We start from the raw sequence: 24440 nt of genomic DNA, 5'->3' as shown, positions 1-24440 counted from the left end.
AGAAGAAAAATAACAAGACAGCTATAAAAGAACATAGTTTATTATATTGGCTTTGCTCTTATACTGGGTAACTATCATAATATCGGAACCTGCTTGGCTGCCAACATTATTTGTTATCAAAGTCTTAGTCAGCTGTATTAAGTGGTTCCAGTTATCAAAGTGCATATGTGAGACTTTTCCAGGGGTAACAAGAGCAAATACAAGATAAAAAAGCAGCACAGGAAGAGCACACAACAGAATCAGGAGTTCTGGGGTTGAGGTCCCAGGGCTGCATAACCACAGATAAATCCCTATCTGTAAAATGAATACAGTAGGACTTTTATTTGCTTCACAGAGTAGCTTCACAGAGTTAATGAGAAAAGTGCTTTGTAAACTTCAAATGACTAGAGAACTAAGTTATTACAGGGTCTATCCACTCCACTTCCATTTTGGGAGAGAGCCTCACAGAGTAAAATAAGGCAGACAAAGCTCATCCTTTACAAAGAAAAAATGGGTATCCAGCATTTCACTGGGGGAAAAAGCAACAGTTCCATACTGGGCATGGGAGAAAAGGAAACTGTGAAACTTTGTTTCTTCCTTTTCCTAATTCTATCTCCCTTCCCCCAAAATAAACAAAAACCAGTCTATTGATCTATACCAAACAAAGGAGAGGAGTAGAAATTTTATTCCTAATAATTAGGAAAATCATAAGTAGAGGATCCATCCATTAAAAAGTGGCTCACGGAGAAAGGGACCTCATCTCCAGGGGGCAGGATAGGTAACACTGGGTCATCTTTGAGCAGGATAGCATCACAGGTCAATTCGTTATTCAGAGCTAGGAAGTACAGAAAGGTAAATTAGGTCAAAGGTTCACACAGAAAGCTGCCACTCCAATAGCAATTAAACATAGGAAAGACTGAAAGGGTCACTTTGGTTTGAGCTACAAGAAAAAAAAAATACCCTTTGCAAATACCCTTTCTTAGAATGGAATCAAAACCGTTAGATTTTTGGTATCCTTTGCATAGCTCATGGGTGCTAGGCAAATTCTCATCAACCCTCACCTACCTTCAATATCATTCATATTTAGAGTTATCAGGTCCTTTCCTAGGTTCTGCAAGTCAAAGGGAAGCTCAGGCTCCTCCTTCAACTCTGGAAGCAACTCCTGATTCAAGTCCAGCTCTTCCAGTTCTGACAACGGAAGGGGTGACTGAACCTCGTTGACTTGCCTAAATGCACAAAACCAAGAAAGGGACAAAGTGACAAGATTTAGTTACTGTGTGTGAGTATGCGTATGTAATGTCAATCGATCAATATGCAATTATTAGATGCTAATAACATGCCAGGCATTGTTCTATGTGCATGAAATTCCAAGAAAAAGAAAAAAAAAAAAGGCAGTGCTAGCCTTCAAGAAGTTTACATTCAGAGGTATGTAAATCAATAAATATAAAATAAAGTTAGAGTAGTTGAAAGTTAGCCTGATAGAGAAAAGTATCAGCAGTGGTAAGGTCCAGGAAAGTCTGTTTTAGGGAAATGGGGCTTAAGCCACGTCTTAAAGGAAGCCCCAGGATCTAGGAGCTGGAGACTGAAGAAACCTTCCAGGTATGGGGAAAAGACTAAATCACATGAAGAACAGCAAGTAAAGCAGTATGGCTGTATCCCAGAATGTGTTAAAGGACTGGGAAGGAAGGAAAGGGCTAAGCTGTGAAGAGCTTTACATGCCCAACAGAAGAATTTCTATTTGCTCCTGGAGGCAATGGAGAAGTAGTGACAGTTACTGAGGTAGTGACAGGATAAGACTAAAGCTGTAGCAACAGTGTGGGGGGGCAAGTCTGAATGAAGAGAGGTTTGAGGCAAGGGGACCAATGTGAATGTTCCTGCAAGCAGTCCAGCCATGAGGGAGAAGGTCCTGGATGGAGGTTGTGCTTGTATGAGCAGAGATAAGGGGATTCTTTTTTTTTTTTTTTTTAATATTTTTAAAATTTTATTTAATAATAACTTTATATTGACAGAATCCATGCCAGGGTAATTTTTTAAAAAACTTTATCCGATAAGGGGATTCTTTTAAGAGAAGAGTACAAAGAATAAGGAAGAGGTATAGGATTGAATTTCATTTTGTTCCAAAAGTTTACAAACAGTTTGGTAACAGGAAAAGAAAGCAAATTAACAGAAAAGAGAGAAGAGAGAAGCAGGTGAAGAACAAGATGATGAGGAAAAAAAGAGGAAATATCTGAGAAAGCAGGAAAGAGTAAAGGAAGACTGAGAGAGCTTGACATGGTTGGTGAAGAATGCATGGCAGCTTAAGAAAGAGTCAAAAGAAGTTTCATCTCACCTGTTGGATACTACAATGAGTTCCCGACTTAAATATTTCCTGTGTTTCGTGACATCTACTGTGGTAGAAAGAAATATAGTCCACATGTAATTAGGAGGGAAGACGACCGAGAAGGTTAATGAATAGAAATCAAAGTCTGGGGCCCCCCCTCCCCTCATTGCCATACTATCCAGTCTGGTTCCTCACTGGAGTACCTTCCAATCATGCAAGCTCCCCTGAATCAGTGTTCTCATCAAATATTATTATACAATTTCTTACAGGACTCTCTGAGCTCTAAGATTCCACGTTCTTACCTTTCTCACGGTAATAGGGCCCAAAAGCTTTATCCCGGGGTATACCAGGGTAAAGGAAGCACAGCGGGTTCTCGGGTACGTTCTCCTCTGCCAGTAACTGGTAATTCCGTATGATTTCTGTAATCGGGAGTACCTGCAGAATTTCTTTAGTATAGGGCTCTACTGATCGGAGAACCACCTTGTCTGATGAGTATTGGGAAGAGGATGAGAGAGAGAGAGAAAACATCAGAAGGGGTATATGAGGCTTGAGGGGAAGGAGAAGTCAACCCCTTCTCCTCTAGGGTTCTATCTACACTCCCACTCCTCAATCCCAAGTAGTCAGAGTGGCCAGAGATGCAGTGGTCAGAGACCAAAGTCAGGGTCAAATCTAGGTAAGGAAGGGGACTCAGGAGGGGCAGTCTTACCATCATCCTGATGCTCCACCCACGAACAGGTGATGCCCCCCTCTAGGGAAGTCTCACTGAATCGCAGCAAAAAGGTTCCCGGCAAACTCTTCTTCAGCAGCCGAAGTGCCTGGGCACGGGTCACAAAGCCCTTGATGTGCCTGTGATATGGGGTGAAAAGGAGGCAGTGGGTGACAGCTGGACCCTGAGAGCTGCCTGTGAGAGCTGGAAGAGACCCAGCTATGAATCTCCTCTCTAAGGCTCCAGAACAGCTCATCTGTACCCCACTTTCCTCATCTACAAAACGAAGGATACTGCATCCCCGTGTCACAGCGGCTCAAACCTGACACTCACTGTAGGTGAAGTGCTTTGCAAACATTAACAGGACGCTGAGATGTTGGTCCTTCCAATGGCATCTGTGGCCACAAGGGGGAGCCCTCAACCCACCCTGGGGACACAGTCGGCTGGGGCAGGCAAGGCCGGGCGTCCTTAACATACCCATCTTTCCAGATATCCTTCAGGTGGCTGTCCACCAGGTCCAGGATCTTGTCCAGCCACGTCCAGAAAGGCAGCTTCCCAGGAGGGCTGTCATGCTAAAGGAAAGGCAAGGAAGGGGAAACACCTCAGAGGATGGGGACAGACCCCACAGGAGGGAGGAGTTCTATGGTTTGAGAGCATTCTTTACCTTGGAGAAAGCAGGCCAGGACACCAACAACTCAGACTCTTTCTTATGCTCTTGTCCTGAAGGACAGAAGGACAGAGAGGGACAGGGGGAATGCTGGGCTCAGTTCTGAAATTCTGCATTTTTAAGAGAACACTGACAAACTGTGAGACCCTCAGAGGGGAATGGGGTGACAAGTAGAGACTGATCCACACAAAGTCACAGAACTAAATCCTGGGGGCAGCTGGGAGCACAGCGGATAGAGCACGGGCCCAGAAGTCAGGAGGTCCTGAGTCCAAATCCAGCCTCAGACAACACTTCTTAGCTGTGTGATTCTGTGCAAGTCATTTAGGCCCCACTGCCTCAGAGGAAAAAAAATTACTGGGCAATTGGCACAGAGAAGCCTCAGGCAAGGGGCCTTACAACTTGGGTTTGCTCTGCTTGGCCTCAGAGGGCAGAGCTGGGAACCATCCAAGAATGGAATGGAATAGGGTGTCAGGAGAGCGGGAAAAGATCCTCCTCACTGGGAGTCTTTCAGCCAAAGCCGGATGGTCACTTGTTCAGCACTTCGTCAGGGGACAAGATGGGCCTGTATTCTGTGGTTGCAGCTAGGAGGGTGGGGAACGGGACAACGACAGAGACAGAAGGTGAAAGGAACTAGATTGGGATTAAGGGAAGCCAAAGAAGAGGAGAAGCCAAGGGGATTCATTGAGGGAATGGAAACCATCTGTACCAAACAGCTTTTTCTTCAACATATTGAGCTGCTCTTGGTCAAGGCCTCGGCCGGTACAGGAAGAGAACTGCCAGCTGAGGGCTGGGCCCAGCAGCGTCCATGGAGCCTTGGGGGGGCTGGAAAAGAACTGCTGGTTCTAGAGACAAGATGGGGAGGACAGCCCGGTCAGAGGCTCCTGTGCTGCCCGCCATCTCCACCCCTCCCTGACATAATTCATCCTCCCTCTCACTGGAGAGGCTCTTCCCCATCTCTTACCTGGGGATCAGGACTGAGCAGATTAAACCAGAGCACAGAGGCCCAAGCACTGGGAAGCTGGTTGATGTTGGAGATGATTACCACAGGAAGACTATTGGTCTAAAAGGAAGATATTGGGGATGTTATTCGATAGCAACTAGCAGGAAACCGGTGCTTGGTACTCCCTCCCAAAGAGGAAGGCCTCTGTCCCTTCTTTACCTTCAACTCCAACTTGAGCCCCTGGTAGGAGTATTTGATGCTGAAGTTAATGATATGAAGTTCCTCGGTCACAACGAGCAGTCCCTAAATAGTCAGGTTGATGGTCACCAGGCCCCGCTGGCTGCTGACAATAGTCCCATCCCCTTCCCTGCCACTCTGCCCTGACCTCACCTCGCGGCTGCCCTTGCCAGAGCCACTTGTTTTCTGTTCCTTCAGAGTCTATGAACAGAAAGGGAAGAGGGGGAGAAGGTGTTAGAAAGGGTCCCTTCATGCTGCTTCTATATACGTAGCATGTTATGGTTTACAAAGAATTTTATAGACATGACCTCAGTTGAACTTCACAGCAAACCTGAGGGAGGTATTATTATCTCATTTAGAGATGATAGAGATGTAGAAAAGATATTTAACTGACTTCCATCTCCACCCTACTTCCTAGGTCATCGGGGTAGTAAGTGAAGTGGGATTCAAAGCTGCCTCTCAGGTTTTGTCCAGCCCTCAGGCCACTACACCACTACTCCTATCCTCAAATTTCTCTCCTTTACCTGTGTCAAAGAGATGACATGACTACTTACCAGGCAGTGGAAGTCCCAGATCAAACCTTGGCTTTTCCCCTTCTCTGGTGTCAAAGTTTTCCGTTCTGAGGTCAAGATGTTGAATATTCGAAAACTACTTCAATTGAAACAATAATAAAACCAACAGCATCAATAACTGGCATTTATGTGGTTCTTTTTTCAGGTTTACAAAAAAATTCTTCTCACAATAACCTAAATTGAAAGATCAGATGGCATCAAAGACACAGGTGAACTTGCCTCTGGCTTCCCATTTTCAAAATAAAGTTCCAGGGGACAATCTGACCTGGCCCAAGCCCAGCCCTCCACTACAATTCCAGAGAATACAAAACAAACTTAGTCTCTTTTGTCCTTGTCACAGCCCGTTCCACCATGAGTCCCCAGGTTCTTACCCTTTCGTTTGAGGAGCATTTCTGTGAAACAAGACGAGAGGGTTAATGGGGCAGTTTCCAGAACCAGAACCTCTTCTTGGAAAGAGGTAATCCTCCCAGTGCCCATATTCCCACCCTCCCTCCCTAACTACCCTCCACCCCAAGTTTCCCTATACACACACACTCCTCTCCCTGACTCACTTGTCAATGGAGACATGTACAGTCAGGGGCTCATTTGAATCTTGCAGCCTCACCAAGAGCCTGCAGGAGGAAAGGAGAGGGCTAGTCAGCCTTGGCCTCTGGACCTGACCCAGTGCTTGGAGGGTCAGAAGTGAGTAGCAAGAGTGAGAAGATAAAGTAGTGAGGAGAGAATTACTTTGGATTTGAATCCTAGCATTACTGTTTCCACCTGTACTACTGGGGCCAATCCTTTCTAACTCTACAAGGACCTTGGTCTCCTTACCTACAAAACAAGGGTTTTTAACTAGAGGCCTTCTTAGAAACCATCTAGCTCCAGTTATGATTCTGGTTCTTCCCAATCTGGGCTTTGCTCTCACTCTTACCCATGTCTGGAACAGGCTTCACATCCCAGCCCAACCTCCATCTTTTGACTCCTTCTTTTCTTCAAGACCCATCAGATAGCTGGCACCTCCTTTATCTACCCAGTTGAAAAGGGTCCCTCCTTTCTCAAACCTGATTCTTTCCTTTTTACTCATCTTAATCTCCCCTTATGGTTGAAATTTATCCTTCTCCCTGTTAGATTACAAACTTCTTGAAGTCAGAACCCATGTTATATCTATATATATTCTCAGCACCCAGGACAATCTTGACACACAGTAGTCTTTTAAATATTTCTTAAAATGAAACCAAGAGGAAAGGAATGAAGGGGGGAGGAAAGCAGAGGGAGAATAGAAACTTCTCTTTAACTACAAAGTAAGACATTCATTCAACACAAGGGAAAGAGGATTCCGAGCAAGGTAGGAGAAAGAGGGAGTCCAGGATTAGAAGACACTGTCACCGTGATACTGACCGTGTTTGGACAGAAAACTTATTCCCAGTTTTGAGGACAAGCGGTCGTTTGATAGGCAGAAGCATGTGAGGTTGAGATTCCACTACAAAAGCACTGAGGGCAAGGAAAGGAAGAGAACTGTTGAATTTATGATAGTCTCCTAAGGCCCAAGCTTTCCCTGTTCTTCCTCCCCAAAGGCTTCCTTCTTTTCCCCTATATCCCATGGATGTCTTTCATGCTGGTACCTGTGGATCAGAAGCTGTAGCAATTCTGTGACCCCCTGTAAAGGCAGCTTGGTTTTCAGAGGATCATTCTCATAGGTGATTAAGTTACTCAAATTCTCAAGTTCCTTCAATTGTTGCTTTAGCTGGAATAGTATCTTTGCTCCAGCTGTGAACCTGGTGGAGGAGATGGGGAAAGAGGGAATGGATGAGATGGCCAGACCCATGGAAGTCCCTCCTTCATCTCAACCCTAAATAACTCTCTTTCAGTTGCCCTGAAGATCTAAAAATAAGACAAATCAGAGAAAAAGCAACTTGGTTGTGGGTAAATCTATGATTCCTAATGGAAAGGGAAATAAAGGCAAGATTTCAAAGGATGTGAAGAAGTCATTTCCCTAAACAAGAAATACCAATGAGCATCATCCAAAAAACTGTTCAAACCCTCCAATAATCAGAGAAATGTACATTTAAGCAATTCTGAGTTACGCAATCATGATCATTAAATTAACAAACAGTTAAAAATAGCAATATTTAGCACTGTCTGGGCTATGGTAAGCATGGCTATGGTACATGTAACAGATGGTGTAAGCTTTTTGAAAAGAAACATGGCAGTTAAGAGTCATTATGGCTATGACCTAAGGATGCTATTAATAGATCTTTCACCAATTTGTACCAAAACAAAACAAAAACCTTATATTTGCTTTGTGTTCAAGTTGGTAAAAAATAAAAAAATCTTAGAATCAATAATTAGAGAATGGGTTCACAAATTTTGTTATTTAAGTCTATGGAGTACTATTGTGTCACAAAAAAACTATTATATATGAATAGGGAAAAAAAATCCTAGTCCAGCCAAGATGAGGCTGCTGAGAAGGATTAGAGTAAGTGGGGAGTTAGGATTACTTTTAGAAGGTGAGGCTACCAAGAGTCATTAGGGGAGAGGCAGGAAAGATCATTTTACCAACTCTCTAATTGATCCAAGTTTTGGTCCAGAGGGGCCCCAATGCAGGCTTTTCGTTGGTTATCTTTCCACTCCTCTAGCTCCTGCAGTAGGAGCTCAATCAGAGTGGCACATCGGCCACATAGTGCTCTGGAGGCATCCAACACCTCCTAAAATCAAGAAGCATGCAAGTCTTAACCTCAACCAATATCCACTGTCCCACTTCCATTATAGCCTGCCCAGGTTATAGCATCACGTCATGGTCCAAGAAACCAGGATTGTAGAATAGGCTGCACTTTGCTTCCCCTATCAAGTACCAGACTGGCTCCACCCCCAAGTCCCCCACTCTCCCTCCTTACTTCCACAATACCCACTCCCTTTCCTTCTGCCTCCCACCTTCCTTTTTCGGTCCAGTTCATTGAGTGTTTCCTGCAGGAGCTGTTGTTGCTTGGCCTGGTTAGAATTCACGGAAGATGTCTTCACTGGGCAGCAGAGGCAAGAAGCAGGGATCAGAATCAAGGTTCAAACCCCTGGCTTTCCTCCCTGACTTGTCCTAGTCTTGGGAGATGACTAATGTTCCGAGAAATTATGTAAAGTATCAGGTAGGACAGCAGTTCTGGAGAAATGGTGAGGGAAGACCAACCAAAACCCCTCCCACTATAATCTCGTAAGACTCTTTGAGCTTACCTAGTCCTCTAAGAGATTCCTCTAGCATCCTCTCTCCATTGATTCCCTGGGCAGCTGGCCATCTCAGGCTACTATTAGGTGATTCCTCTCCCTCCCACCTCATCCTTCCTACACTTCCTCCATTCCCTTCAGTAGCCTCCAAGCAGATGCCCCCTTGCTCAGAATCAGTCAGCCTGAACTGTACCTGAGGTGTTCTGTGTCTTATACCGAAAAGAGAAAACATCCTGTAGGTCACTCAGGTAGTAAACATCCTTAACCAGTTTCTGCAGAGAGTGGGAGGGGTGAACAAAGCTGAGATGGAGAAGGGAAAGTAGGGACTGACATGGTAGGTTAGTGGGAAGCCCTGCCCGCCCCTCCTGTGGCCCCTACTACCTGCATCATATCCTTCAATTCCTGGATCCGAGACTCAATTTCCTGTTGCTGTCTTGTCTCCATGGGCACTTCAGGGCTCGGGTCTGCATGGTCCTGAAAGAAGAGACTATGAACATATCTGGCCACAGGGCCAGTGCTTATAGTCCAATCACCTTAGTGGGGTGGAGGAACATGTGATGGATACGATCTCTCCATGGACAATAAGAAAGGCCTTCCAATAGTACCCCACTCTTTCCTCACTCAACACAGGTCCACTACAATGAAGAGAATTTTCCTTACCTGCTGGGTCCTCTGAGCCTGGTTCAGGATATTTTTTTCCTCGAGCAGCAGATTATAAATTAGTCCAGCCAGCTGGGTGGGATTATCCTGGTACAAAGCCTAAATAGGAATGAGAGGAACACAATGACTCCTTCACAGGCACTCTTGGTGCCTCCTGCCCCAGATCCTCACTGTCATCCTTCAGTGTTTCCTAAAGCTGGGATACTATATTCCAAAACATCTTAAATTGTGGACTGTAACCTCATATGGGGTCATGTAACTGAATATGGGATAGTGAAATTATGTTATCATCAGTAAATGCTTGATTTGTATACCTATACACCTAGGCTATATGCCTATATAGCTGGGGTCATGTAAAAATTTCTCATATGAAAAGGGATCAAATGGGAAAAATTTAAGAAGCCCTGACCTGCCCTACCCTTTGCCTTTTTCTGCTCAGTGACCCCTCCATCCCTTCCACACCCCCCACATTTAGGACCTGAATATCCCGGCAGAACTTTCTTAAGTTATGCTGCAGTAGCAGGTCAGAATCCTGACTATAGCCATTAGATTGGGAGCCCAGTTGGTCTAGGAGATGATGGAAGAGCAGATAAGCATGAGACGTGTCAGGACTTGTGATTGCTTGGTACCTAGGCAGCCAAGATAGAGAAAAAGATTAGAATCTTTGTAAGGGTCACAATCTAGAGTCTTCTGAGTGTTTTTTCCCCCTGTTCTCCTAAGACCTCTCTCTCACCATTCCCATATGTCTCAAGTTTCTAGGAGCTCTAAAAGCAGAAAGGGTCATTCATGAACCTTACCAGTTTTGGTCCTCAATCCAGGATGCTAGGTGTTTCCGTACGTCCATAGGCAAGAGACTCTTTGAATAAAGTTCATGTAGCTGCTCTTGGAATGGCTGGTCTAGCCCTTGCAGAATCTCCCAGTTGGCCATCCAGGGTTAGATACAAGAGGCCACAGCACGAAGATTATCCAAGTGTGAATCTGCAGGGTCAGCTCCAGGGACAATGTAAATTTTTATAGTTTAGATGGATTTGGCTCAAACTCAGCAGAACAGTAAGCTCTCTTCTGGCCCAATATATTCCTGTTACAGAAATAATATAAGTCCACATATATATAGTGTTTTATGATGTATAGAACTCTTTCTTCATAGCAACCTTGAGTGATGGATAGTGAAATAATTCTCATTTTATAGATGAGTAATAGAGGTTCAAGGAAATAATGTGTTATTATAGAAAATACCATGGAATTGGGATCAGGGGTCTGAGTTTGAGTCCTCCTTTTATGACTTAAGAGCTATTACCACTAAGAGCTATGAAATAAGTAATTTCATACTTGGCACCTCTCAGTTTTCTTCATCTGTAAAACTAGAAGGTTAGACTAGATCAGTGATATCAAAGTGAAATTACAAATAGGCCACTAAAATGTATGTAAGAATCCCTGTATTTTTATATTTTATTAAATAATTTCCAATTACATTTTTATCTGGTTCCCAGAGCACTCAGGAGCAGATGCATTCCAAAGTCCCTGATGTTCTACAATTGATCCTCTTTATATAGCTGGAAGCAGAAGCAGGGCCTGGAACTAATGGTGGGCAATTAGAAAATTCCACTTTCTAAACTGACTCTAAAACACAGATCTAGTTTTTCTAACATATCTAACTATATAGTATGCAAGATCGGCAAGATGAAGGCTTATTCAATTCGTCATGCTTCAATCTCACTTGTCGGCAACAGGCTTATGGCCAGTGCTTATCCTTCTGCTTACTTTCTATCCCAAGGAGATGCCTGCTCAGTAGTGTAGACAGATAATGCCCCAATCTGGGAGTGAAGACCCGAGTTATGGGATACTATGGGACCATGATTGTGCCTTTTTTTAAAATACATATTTCTTTATGAATTATGTTAGGAGAAAAAAATTAGAACAAAAGGGTAAAACCATGAGAGGAAAAAAAAAACAAAAAGGAAAAAAAGTGAACATGGAATGTGTTAATTTACATTCAATCTCCATAGTTCTCTCTCTGGATGCATATGGCATTTTTGATCCAAAGTTTATTGGGATTGCCTTGGATCACTGAACTACTGAGAAGAACCAAGTCTTTCACAGTTGATTATTGCACAATTTTGCTGTTACTGTGTACAATATATTCCTGGTTCTACTTTTTTCACTCAGAATCAGTTCATGTATATCTTTCCAGGAATTTCTATAATCAGCTTGTTTATCATTTTTTATAGAACAATATTCTACTACTTTCATATATCATAACTTATTTAGCCATTCTCTAACTGATGGAAGTGTGCCTCTTAATATGACCTTCCTGAGCCTTATTTCCCTGAGTCCTCAAAGTAGAATGTATACTCCAATGAGTTTAAAGATAGAAAAGAAAAAAAAAAACGGTTTATGCAAAAACCACCATATACACTTTTTAAAGCACTTTTTATTAGCAAAGAACTAGAAAGAAGTGGGTACCAGAACGTAACAGATTATCTTTATATCATAAGAAATTAATTAAAGAAATTCAGAGAAATATGACACAAATTATAGGCACCGATGCAGAGTGAAACAAGCAGAACTATAGAAATTACACACACACACACACACACACACACACACACACACACACGAAGTGTATTAATGTAAAGGAAAAGAAATGCTAACATGAGGCCAATACTTTGTAAACTATAATGGCTTTAGAGGAAAAAAAATGAGGAAATGATTCCTCCTCACTTCCTTGAAGAGGTAAAGTTTGGAAATGGGGAATGGGAACAATTGATGGAGAGTATTGCAGTACAGGTTTTGATATTTTTTAAGTTTCAACCTCCAGGAAAAGCATAACTAATTATAAAATATTGCTTGTTTTAAAAACTCCTTATTTAAATTTTTATTAAGATATGTGTATGGACTTTTTCTATTTTCAGGATTTATTCTGGTTGGAAGAAGTAAATAGCTGTCCTATATCTGATTTACAACATACATCGAATCCCTTTCTATTCCTTGCTTTAAGGAGATTTTAGATATAAACAAACCTAATCTCTAAATGATTCCTTTGGAATTTTGGGGTAAAGATATAAAGAGTCAGAGACAAGGAGACAAAAAAGCCTGACCCTTCCCTTTAGAGATCACAAATATCTAGGCCTTCCATGGGTAAAAAACAATATGAAATTATGTCCCCCAAACTTACAAAAATATTCATAACCTTTGGTGTAGTTATTATTGACAGTAAGAAAAGGATTATCTTTACAAAAAATATTTATAATACCACTATTTTAATGGCAGAAAACTGCAAACTACTTAACTGGTAATGGCTTAATAAATTGTGGAATGACAATGTAATGGAATATTATTGTACTGTAAAGTACAAGGAATAAGAAGAATTTTTAAAATATGGAAAGGCATATAAAAGAGGAAAAAAAGCAGATATGTCAGTATTTGAGGAGCTAGGGGAAGATAAGTATACTAATATATTGCTGATGGTTCTAGGAACTAGCCCAACATATCAATTTAGGATTATTCAAGAAATTGAGAATAGTCTATACCCATTTTTTTTTTTTTTGGTAGATAAAATCTTGCATTTTTATAGTGCTTTAAAGTTTATTAATAATAATTATAATGGTTAGCATTTATATAATGCTTTGGGTTTTGTTTTTTTAAATAACTTTTTATTGATAGAACCCATGCCAGGGTAATTTTTTTTTTTACAGCATTATCTCTTGTATTCACTTCTGTTCCGATTTTTCCCCTCCCTCCCTCCACCCCCTCCCCTAGATGGCAAGCAGTCCTTTACATGTTGAATAGGTTACAGTATATCCTAGATACAATATATGTGTGCAGAACTGAACAGTTTTCTTGTTGCACAGGGAGAATTGAATTCAGAAGGTAGAAATAACCTGGGAAGAAAACCAAAAATGCAAGCAGTTTATATTCATTTCCCAGTGTTCTTTCTTTGGGTGTAGTTGCTTCTGTCCATCTTTGATCTGAATTAACTCTCTTTATCGAAGAGATCCACTTCCATCAGAATATATCCTCAAACAGTATCGTTGTTGAGGTATATAATGATCTCCTGGTTCTGCTCATTTCACTTAGCATCAGTTCCTGTAAGTCTCTCCAGTCCTCTCTGTATTCATCCTGCTGGTCATTCCTTACAGAACAATAATATTCCATAACGTTCATATACCACAATTTACTCAACCATTCTCTAATTGATGGGCATACTTTCATTTTCCAGCTTCTAGCCATTACAAACAGGGCTGCCACAAACATTTTGGCACATACAGGTCCCTTTCCTTTCTTTAGTATCTCTTTGGGGTATAAGCCCAGTAGAAACACTGCTGGATCAAAGGGTATGCACAGTTTGAGAACTTTTTGAGCATAGTTCCAAATTGCTCTCCAGAATGGCTGGATGTTATACCCATTTTTTAAAATGACATTCAGTCATATGACTTTTTATTTTTTTTCAGTGATAAATTTCATTTTGATATCAAAACCTGAAAATGCACACTAAACCAAAATATACTCCCCTAGGCATGTTTTATAGATATTTGTATATATGATCCTATAGAGGATAAGGCGGTCAGGAGCTGTACTGTTTTTGTCTCTGACCCAGCAACTTCACTAAAGAGCACATAATCCAAGAAGGTCGAAGATGGAAACAAAAACCTAAATCAAGAAAAATTTTCCTGGTAGCACTTTCTCCCAGTAGCAAAGAACTGGAAATAACGAAGGTGCTCACCAACTAGAGAATGGCTGAAGAAACTGGGCCCAGAGCATCCAGGTGTTATAACAGAAAGAGTGCTGGATTTGGAACCAAGAAGGCCTGAGTCTGAATGCCAATGCAGACATTTTTCTAGCTGTGTGACCCGAGGCAGATCACTGAACCACTCTTAGTGTCAAGTATCTCAGTTTACTGATCCACTTGGAGTCAATGACCTCTAAGATTTGATTTCTGATTTTAAATCTATGACTATAATGAGATAGTACTATACAGAAGAAAATGAAGAATGAGTTATTCAGATACACATGCAAAGGTTTCCATGAACTGCTGACACAATGGAATAATCAGAGCCAAAAATATAACAAAAAGAGAGGAAGTTGAATTCTATGTAATAATTAACAATGATTATGAATAGAGCTTGGGTAATGAAAGATACTTCTAACTTCTGGCAGAGATGAAGGAGACTCCTAGGGTGAAATGTGTGCATTGTCAGATGTGGTTACTCTTGGGGAGTGTTTTTGCTTTATTATTTTTCTTTGTCATAAAGTAAACTGTTTAAGTAAAAGCAAAAATATTAATAAAATTTCTGAAAAGCACATGGTAAAAAGCAGATACTAACGTACTACTCAATTCAAACAATTCATAAATTGCATTGTTGAAATTTATTAAACATCAGCTAAATGCAAGGTACTGTGCTAGGTGATGGAGACTCAAAAACAAAAAGAGTACAGTTTCTGACCTCAAGAAGCTTACATTCTACAGGAACAATACAAATATATACAAGTATCTACAAAATATGCTTACTTCTTTTGGGGAGTATATTTTGGTTTAGTTTACATTTTTAGGTTTGTGGTTTTAAAATGAAATTTATCACTAAAAGATAAAAAGTCATATGACTGAATGTCATTTTTAAAAATGAGTATAGACTCTGCCCTCAATGAGTTCATAATTTCATGTAACACTTCCTTGACAGCCTCTTACAATGTTATCTACGAATTTCTCTAATAAGATCTACATATTGAAGGTGGCAAAGAGGAAGTATGGGGCTAAGGAGCTTATGGGATTAAAGTAAATGGTGTGAGAGTCCAACAGATGAAAAGATGTCCAACATCTTAAAAGGAACAAAGCGGTGCTTGGTGGTAATTTCTACCTTGGGCATTTGCTAGCCTTGGGTATTTCCCCAGTGGAAAGCAGAAAGCCAAAGGATTGATACTAATGGAGAATGCAAGAAAAAGGTTCACAAAATAACAAGAAAAAAAGCCCTTATAAAAGCCTGGCATAAATTCATAAACCAAAAGGATCCTAAGAGCACATGGAAGAAGCTGAGAGATTGAGGGGAAGAAGAGTTAAAAGAGAAACAAATAAAAATTAAGATATAATATATTTAAATTCAAACAATTCAGGATAGTTCCGGTAAAAGGGAGGGAATAGTCTGCACATAAAAAAAAAATCAAAATAGTGCAAGAAAAAATAATCACCAAAAAGAGAAATGGGATAAAAATAAATTAAAAATAAATAAATGGAGGAAAACATAAATGACCTTAAAGTTGAGCAATCCAATGAAATAAAAGTGTAACAATCTGGATTAAACAAAGTCCAATAATTTGCACAGACAAGAAGCACATAAAAAAATGCAGAATGAAAATGAGATAAATGAAAGGTAATGATAATACAGTAACAGCTAATATTTATATAGAAATGGTTATGTGCTAAGTACTATGCTACCTGCTTTAAAAATATTATTTTATTAGATCCTCACAACAACTCTGCAATGGTAGGAGTTGTTATTAGTCCTATTTTATAGTTCAGAAAACTGGCAATATTAAGTGCTTTGCCTAGGGTTTTACAGCTAGCTTGTGTCTGAAAGTTTAATTTTATTCTTTGTGATTCTAGAGACAGTACTCTATATATTGTGTCAACTAGCTGCTTCTCATGATATTTTAAAAAGCAGATGTTGCCAATTCTGCTATTAGATTAAAAAAAAAACAAACCTCACAATATTAAAAGAGACTAGTAAAGAAACCACAAGATACTTGAAGGTACCATAATCAAAGAACTAATATGATCATTTAGTGTGTATATATATATATATATATCAAATATACATCTAAATTCTCAAAGGAAAAGTTAACTAAATTGAAAAAAAGTCTAGCTAATTATATAATAGTTATAGAAGATTTTAATATTCCTTTTTCTGAACTGAATAAATTTAACTGAAAAAAGATACAAAATGGAAAATGTGAAGCTGAACAAACCTAGAAAAAATAGATCTGAAAAGCTCTGTATCATCTTCAGAACAGTAACATTAAAGAACATACATATAAACACACAGTTTTAGTACCACATGGGACCTCATACCAGGATATAGAGAAGATTGGAATATAAAGAAGTAGAAATACTAAACACATCCCTTACATAATATAATATAAATAGTCATAGCAAAAGATAGAGAAAAAAATGGAGACTTAATAATGATATTCTGACAACTAAATAATTCCTAGAAATAGTAATTAGGTGAAAGAAAATGATAACAATGAAACAATACAATATTTCTGGGATAATCTAAAATTATCTTCAGTGGGAAAAAATAACTGAAAACACACATTAGTGACAATGAAATCAATTTAGTATGCATCTTAAAAATTAGAAAGTAAACAAATAAATATTAAAAAAGCACAAAAGAAATCTTGAAAACTACAAAAATATGTAAAATTAAAATAAGGTTCCTGAAATGAAAAACAAAGCTAAGAGCTAATTCTTTGAAAAGATTAAAATCAACAAAAACAACATAAGTATCCTCAAAGAGGAATATAAAAAAATGAACAAGGTGAAATTTCAAAAACAGAAGAAAAAATAATTATTAGTACCTTCTATCTCAATCTCACAAAACTAAAAATGCTCAAAACAAAAGCTCACAAAACTAAAAATGCATATGAAGTAATTAGTTACTAAACTATAAATTAGCATGCATATCATATACACACACACACATTTTTTTTTGGAGAGACAATTGGGATTAAGTGACTAGCAGAGTCTCACAGTTTGTAAGTGTTAAGTGTCTAAAGTTGCACTTGAACTCAGGTCCTCCCAATTTCAGGGCCAGTGTTCTATCCATTGTGACATCTATGTATCTCTAACATAAATATAAAATAAAGAACTATTTCCTATTGGATGTGCTCAAAAGATAAGGACAAACAGTTCTAAAAGAAATACAAACAATTCACAACCATATGAAAAACTGCTCCAAAACACTAATAATAAAAGAAACAAAAATTAAAAATTTTGAGATTTTATGCCACACTCAGCAAATTGGCAAAGAAAACAAAGTATGAAACTAGTTTACATTTTTTGAGAGGCTGGAGAAATTCAGACATTATTAATAATACACAATTGATTGGGCAGTGAATAGGACCAACCATACTAGAAAGCAATTTGGAATAATATTTTTTAAAAAGTGATATCCATCAAACCATTCTCCAATTGATAAATGGTCAAAGGATATGAACAGACAATTCTCAGACAAAGAAATTGAAACTATTTATAGACATATGAAAATATGCTCCAAATCATTATTAATCAGAGAAATGCAAATTAAGACAACTCTGAGATACCACTACACACCTGTCAGATTGGCTAGAATGACAGGGAAAGATAATGGGGAATGTTGGAGGGGATGTGGGAAAACAGGGACACTGATACATTGTTGGTGGAATTGTGAACACATCCAGCCATTCTAGAGAGCAGTTTGGAACTATGCTCAAAAAGTTATCAAGCTGTGCATACCCTTTGATCCAGCAGTGTTTCTACTGGGCTTATACCCCAAAGAGATACTAAAGAAAGGAAAGGGACCTGTATGTGCCAAAATGTTTGTGGCAGCCCTGTTTGTAGTGGCTAGAAGCTGGAAAATGAAAGGATGTCCATCAATTGGAGAATGGTTGAGTAAATTGTGGTATATGAACGTTATGGAATATTATTGTTCTGTAAGGAACGACCAGCAGGATGAATACAGAGAGGACTGGCGAGACTTACATGAACTGATGCTGAGTGAAATGAGCAGAACCAGGAGATCATTATATACCTCAACAACGATACTGTTTGAGGATGCATTCTGATGGAAGTGGACCTCTTTGATAAAGAGAGCCTTAATTGATCAAAGATGGACAAAAGCAGCTACATCCAGAGAAAGAACACTGGAAATGAATATAAACTGCTTGCATTTATGTTTTTCCTCCCGGGTTATTTATACCTTCTGAATTCAATTCTCCCTGTGCAACAAGAAAACTGTTTGGTTCTGCACACATATATTGTATCTAGGATATACTGCAACCCATTCAACATGTAAAAGACTCTTGCCATTTGGGAGAAGGGGTGGAGGGAGGGAGGGGAAAAATCGGAACAGAAATAATGCAAGGGATAATGCTGTAAAAAATTACCCTGGCATGCATTCTATCAATAAAAAATTATTATTAAAAAAAAAATAAAAAGTGATATCCATATCCTTTAATCTAAGTATGTATCTGCTGAGCACATACACCAAACAGATAAAAGATAGGAATATTATATGCCAAGAGTCACGTAGCACTTTTTGCGAAGGCAAAGAATTGAAAACAAAGAATGTCTTTAATTGAAGAATGGTTAAGCAAATTATGATAAATTAATATAATGGAAAATTACTGTCTAATGAGTAAAAAATTAACAAACACAATTCATAGATGCATAAATTAAACACTGGTTAATTATAAGGATCAGGTTTGGCTTTAAAAGAGATATAAGATCATATCTGGTCCAATTCTCATTTTACAGACAAAAAAAATGCTCCTTCCTCCATCTTTGCAGAGCTAGAGGGTGCTATTTGAGAATGGAACACTGTACATACTGATTCCATTGTACAGATTTCACTGGTGTGTTGGTTAGTTGGAGGATCTACATTTTTTCTTCATGATTTCTTTTGTGTTCTTTGTTACAAGGAATGGGTTGCTATTTTAAAGGGGTAAGAGAAATAAATTCAGAAATGAAAAGTAATGCAAACTCAAAAGATATCAATAATTGTTTAAAGCAAAGCTAAAATTATTGAAGAACTACTCATTTTTCCATGATTAGATTAGACCAATATCATAAGAATGATGATACCACAATGTAAATTTATTGTTCTATTCCAAAATATCCAAGGATCTGGAATTTCAGGGTAAATAAGAAAAAAAAGGGATTCTAAAGATAGGATGGCTCTTTCAGACTTCAAAATTGTATTGTAAAACAATTAACAAAATTATTGGGTATTGACTAAAATATAGCAAAGTCAATCAGTGGAAAATATTAATGAAGCAAGAACCAGAAACAATCAAACTCAACGTTGTGCTCAATGAACTGAGAACATAAACTTCTCAGAAGAAGAAGTGACAAAAACCTGGGAAACTAGCAAGCAGCTTAGCAAAAATATAGGTTTAGATCATTATCAACAACATAATAGCTATCATTTTACCTAGTGCTTTAAAATTACAAAGAATTTTACATATATGATCTCATTTAAACCTGCAAGGTAGATATATTATTATCCCCATTTAAAAGATAAGACTGAAGATCAGACAGCTTCAGTCACTTGTGTAGGGTCACCCAGCTAATATCATATCAAGTCTTTTAGACCCAGCACTACATTCACTGAAGCACATAGCTGTCTGGCATCTATACACCATAATGAATTACAAATGCATGCTTGAAAAAATTTAAAAACTATATTGTTAAAATTTGGAGGAAAAGGGATGGAGCATCACAATTGTGACTAAAGAGGAAATTCTTAAAAAAAAGAGAAGAGACAATCACAAAAGATGAAGCAGATAATGTTGATTACATGCAATTGAAAAGTTTGGCATAAATGAAATCAAAGTAGCTAGGATAAGAAGAGAAACTTTTGCTTAGGGAAAAATATATAATATGCACAATGACTAAAAAGTAAAAGGACAATTTTTGAAAACTAAATGCTCTGTTAATTACAATTAATTGATTAAGCTTTTCAAGGAACTGAAAAAATAGAGCCCTGTCCCTTGACTGAAGAGATGAAGTATTATGATGCTAGAATATTGTACAGTTTCTGTGTGGACTGGCTTTGCTGAACTGTTTTTAATCTTGATTACAAGAGGGGTTTCAATTGATAGGGGAAGGGAAACCAATGTGATATGAAGACAAAGAGGAAGTAGAATAGGGAATAAATTTATGCAAATCATGTCCATACCTAGCTAAATACCTAGCTAAAGATAGAGACTGGAAATATTGAAATTTTTAGGGGTTTAAATCTATCTTTCTCTCCACCTATGCACCTACATATGCATTTAAAAGTAAATACACAAACATATATATATATATACATATATATATATACACAAACACACACACTGCATAATAAATATGTACATGCATGCACGTATAAAACACATGTAACCATATACACATGTATATATGTGCCCTTTGTAAATACATTTAATTTTATATAAATACATGCATGTACATATGTGTATAATACATGTATAAATATAGATATATTTTTATTATATATGTATACATTTTCCCCCATGTAATAAATGTGCTCTGGAGAGTACTTTCCTCTTGGATCATTACAAATAGAAAAGAAGATAAGGATTTTAGGGGGAAAGAGAACAAGAAATTTGTGAAAATTAACTGAATTCCCCTGATTTTATAGGTTAAACCCTAGACTGAACTGAGTGCAATCCAACCCAGGTATTGGCAGGAGTTTAACAGTACATTCCCAGGCATTCCCAGAGATCTAGAGTAGCCACCTAGGTTAGATAATGTGTCAAAGCCTTTACTCCAGATGGCATTAGTTTTTTTGTTTTGTTTTGCTTTGGTTTTTCTTTTTGCTAAGCTTGAACTTTGAATACTTAGAAACATTTATTGTGAGCCTGTGTGCAAAATGCTGAAAACTTGATGTTCACCCACATTTCTTTCTTCCTTCTGTGACTGTGCATCAATAACGAGAAAAAATATTATCTGTTATTAAAAGCCTCATATACCTCATAGTGAGAAAGTGAGGAGAGAAGTGAGTAGTCCAACCTTCTACAGCTGTGGCAGGTTAAGTCATACCCAGAACGGAACAGCTGGAGATCCAGCCCCTGCCCCCCCTCCCTAAAATGCGACATTAATAAATTATATATATTTTAAAGCCTTCCTCGCCTACCATCTAAGAGACTCCCACCTATCTTGGGAGAATTAGGTTGCCAAGAATGAAATATAAGGGGAAAATGGAAGGGGAAGTGGAAACTGAGGAAGACCTGGGGAGAGTATTTAAATCAGAATATATAACGGGGCGTGGTTCGGGGGTCAAAGGACCTACTCGAGGGGTGGAGAGTAGAAGGTCGTGAGTAAGGATGGGGGTGGTCGAGTTATGCAACAAAATTCCTTATTCGTGCTAAGTCTGAGACGCCTGCGCTCGTATGTGGGGTTTCCGACTCCAGGGGCTGCTGGAGGCCCGCCAGTCCGCCAGCTTCAGAGAATCTACGACCGCACACCCGGGAGCCACGTTCCATTCCCAGCCCCCTTACCTGTCGGGGGTCGCTCTCCCTAGCTCGCGGATCCAGCAACCTGGCTCTCCTCTGCTTGATCGACTACAAACACTGGAAGTCCCTCCCCCTCGCTCCCCGGCTCCTCCCACTGCCTGGCTATTCCGGTCCAAATATCCCGCCCTCCCTGCTGCCGCGCGAGCCATTCTCGGCGCTCCGCGAAGGCTTCCTCAGGACAACAAGCCCCGCCCCTCCCCAAAAGGTAGGGAGTGAGAAAAAAGTCCCGCCTCCCGTCTGCAGCAATTGGACGGAAGGCAAGAAAACTCCTCCCTCCTTTCCGCGGCGGGAGGGGGTTCTTCTGGAAGAATAGCCCAATGAAAAGTTGAAGATTACGCAGGGGTGGGAAGAATAGTTTCCGGGAATTGAGGCGGAGCTCTTGGGGAAAAGGAGTTTATCTGAAACTAGGGTTGACTAAGGGTTGTCAGTCAATCGAGAGAAGGCTTGAGAGCTGCCCGCTTCTCGAGTTCAAGTCTGGCCTCGGGCAAAGCCGGCTGAAAGTCACTAATGCTGTCCGCAAATTTTTGCCCGGAAATCCCCAGCGAAGTCACGCAAAGCAACCACAAAACCCTTTAGTGGGGCAAGAGCTAGAGGAGTTTAGCCTTTGGAGGAAGGATGGAGATGCTTACAAACCCTATTCTTCCCAATTTATCGAGCACAGGCATAGAACAATCAAGCTGCATTTATTAAGCACTTGCGTTTACTGATACGAGCCTCGGTGTACAGGCCATCGGAGGCCGCAGCTCTGACTCTTCCTTATAAACCTCTTTCGCGCCCCCCTATCCCCAGCTCAGCGGAGGTCGCTTCTGATTTCTCTTCTATCCCCAGATCTTGAATGACCTCCAGTTCCACAGGGAGGTGGCTTCTGTCACTTCGTCAGCCACGTGTTTGCCGCTGCTCACCCCATAGTCTTCCTTCCAGCGGCCGCCGGTTTCTGGGGTGATTCCCCACTCCTGCCAGCTTTGATCTGTGCTTCCCATCTCCTTATTTCTGTAATAATATTCGATCAGCTTCCGCGCCTCAGATTTGACCACTGGTCTAAGTACTACACCAGCCACTATCCCTACAGGGCCCCCCACTACTCCCATCAGTCCCACAAGGAAATCATAGCCTAGGTCCAGTCCCGCTTCCTGTCCTCGCTCCCAGGCCTGAGCTGTGCAATTCAGGGCAGCGTAATAGAAAGCTGTACCAAGGTTATAGTAACTTCCCACTTGTGGCAAGAACTGGATGATACTGTGCACTCGCTGTTCCTTCTCAGAGACACAATCTGTGGCGGAGAGTGAGCGGATGATCCTCCCTGACCTTCCCAACCTCTCCGTTCTCCTGCCCAGGAGCTGCAGAATGGAGAACAGGACCCAGTCAGACTTCTTGTCTTTTTTGTCCCTTGGCAGGCCTTGGAGCTGTTGGAGGAGGGTCTCTGTGGCTTTCACCCCCCCCAACCTATTGAGCTGCTGCCGAAGGTTATGGGCATCGGTTGGACAGCCAGCTTGCTCCAGGGGTATGTACAGTGCCAGGCTAATCAGGTACCTAGGCAGAGGGGCTAGGTGGTTGAAATCGGGAAGAGATTCAGGCAACAAGTCCCAACAGGAAAGGGGGTTGACAATGGGCGCCTGGGGGTCCAGGGTCGGAGGCCCGGGAGGTAGAGTCTTTGGCTGGGATCCAGCTGCAGTTACTGGGTATAGCAGGAAGCCACACAGAAGCATCAATACAGACATTTTGGAGAGTAGTGGACTGCAGCCTTGCTAGAGAAGAATATAAAGGAGACACAAAGCTATTCTTTTCTGGCTAAAGTCACAAAGTATTCAGATTCAGATGGGGGACAATTTGATCCATAGTACAACCTCCACCTCTATAACTTGCTATTAATGGCCAAGGCTGAAAATTTTGGACTAGTTATTCAAAAATTTACGCTCCCCTACCATTTCTCCTGGTCTCATCTTTGTCTTTGACTATGGAAAGCTAAAGAATCGTTTCTCCTGGCACAAGAGACAAAAGGAAACCTACCTGCTCAAGAGTGACAGTTGGTCTCCTTTGTAGGTCTTATGACTCTTCTATCCTGGACTTCACATACCCCTGCTCTTCCTATCCTATCCCAAAGACTGGCAAGAGAAATGGTCACTGCAAATATTTGTCTATCTTGCACCATGTCAGACCTTGTCCCTTTGTGTTGTAGGCAAGTGAACAGAACTAGATATGCAGCCAGAGGTTTGGAGTCCAAGTCTTATTCTTTTCTGAACTCAGTGATATTTAACAATTTATTTAACTGCCATGAACCTGTTTCTTCATCAGTATATTGGGAACAATACCAAGATGGTGCCCTGGAGACAGCACTGAAGTTGGGGAGACCACAGTTCAAATCCAGCTTCAGACAGCTGTGTGACTCTGGGCAAGTCATTTAACCTTTGCTTTCTTCAACTGTAAAATGGGAATAATGAGAGCAATTACCTAGCTGGGAAGATCAAGCGAGATAATATTTTCAAATGGGATATTTGTAAAATCCTTAGCATAGTGCCTGGTGCATGGTAGTTATAATAATTCTTATGTTTGTTATTTTCAATGAGGATCAAAAGGAATATGTATAAAGTTAAGTATAAAGACAAACTACTGTTATGGCTTCTGAATTAGAAAAAAGTGTTTTACTTAACAGTTCCTCTTCCTTGCTATTCATTTGCCACCCACATCCCAACATTCCTGGTCAGGTTCAGAGAAGTCTATGAAATGGACATTATGAAAGATAAAAGATTGGTTTGAGACTCTCCAAATGTTTCTAGGCTGGTCCTCAGTCAAACAATCACTGGTGTTATATTTGTAATCTCTAGTGCAATATAATTTTTAAGGACCTAAAGTCTCCTCCATCTAATTATAAAGCACTAGAAGATACTAGTAAAGATACT

General features: G+C 40.1%; 2 protein-coding genes across 6 annotated transcripts; both read right to left on the bottom strand.

Moving 5' to 3' along the window:
* Positions 1 to 22: 22 nt before the first annotated feature.
* Positions 23 to 21629, bottom strand: STAT2 (signal transducer and activator of transcription 2). 3 transcript variants are annotated; one of them, XM_052000572.1, is made up of 24 exons: positions 21532 to 21629; positions 10074 to 10354; positions 9755 to 9905; positions 9277 to 9375; positions 8998 to 9090; positions 8810 to 8888; positions 8335 to 8420; positions 7960 to 8108; positions 7026 to 7178; positions 6802 to 6894; positions 5973 to 6032; positions 5793 to 5813; positions 5404 to 5500; positions 5003 to 5050; positions 4832 to 4915; positions 4634 to 4732; positions 4379 to 4514; positions 3670 to 3725; positions 3483 to 3577; positions 3006 to 3145; positions 2602 to 2784; positions 2309 to 2363; positions 1045 to 1205; positions 23 to 814 (listed from the first exon to the last, which is right to left on the bottom strand). In XM_052000572.1, exons 2-24 carry the CDS (start codon positions 10202 to 10204, stop codon positions 669 to 671), a joined length of 2415 nt encoding a protein of 804 aa, XP_051856532.1. In that variant the 5' UTR covers positions 10205 to 10354; positions 21532 to 21629; the 3' UTR covers positions 23 to 668. The 3 variants fall into 3 exon arrangements, with proteins under 3 accessions (XP_051856532.1, XP_051856529.1, XP_051856530.1); XM_052000569.1 differs by having other exon boundaries at positions 2309 to 2366; positions 21532 to 21628; XM_052000570.1 differs by having other exon boundaries at positions 2309 to 2366; positions 5404 to 5497; positions 21532 to 21628.
* A 581-nt stretch (positions 21630 to 22210) lies between these two features.
* On the bottom strand, positions 22211 to 23653 carry APOF (apolipoprotein F). 3 transcript variants are annotated; one of them, XM_052000286.1, is made up of 3 exons: positions 23551 to 23647; positions 22792 to 23288; positions 22211 to 22536 (listed from the first exon to the last, which is right to left on the bottom strand). In XM_052000286.1, exons 2-3 carry the CDS (start codon positions 23259 to 23261, stop codon positions 22365 to 22367), a joined length of 642 nt encoding a protein of 213 aa, XP_051856246.1. In that variant the 5' UTR covers positions 23262 to 23288; positions 23551 to 23647; the 3' UTR covers positions 22211 to 22364. The 3 variants fall into 3 exon arrangements, with proteins under 3 accessions (XP_051856246.1, XP_051856247.1, XP_051856248.1); XM_052000287.1 differs by having other exon boundaries at positions 22792 to 23284; positions 23551 to 23573; XM_052000288.1 differs by having other exon boundaries at positions 22358 to 22536; positions 22736 to 23288; positions 23551 to 23653.
* Positions 23654 to 24440: the final 787 nt, after the last annotated feature.

The sequence above is a fragment of the Antechinus flavipes genome, chromosome 5 (genome assembly GCF_016432865.1).
Source record: "Antechinus flavipes isolate AdamAnt ecotype Samford, QLD, Australia chromosome 5, AdamAnt_v2, whole genome shotgun sequence".
NCBI classification, from domain to species: Eukaryota; Metazoa; Chordata; class Mammalia; order Dasyuromorphia; family Dasyuridae; genus Antechinus; species Antechinus flavipes.
This window is presented reverse-complemented; position numbering and strand designations above follow the sequence as displayed.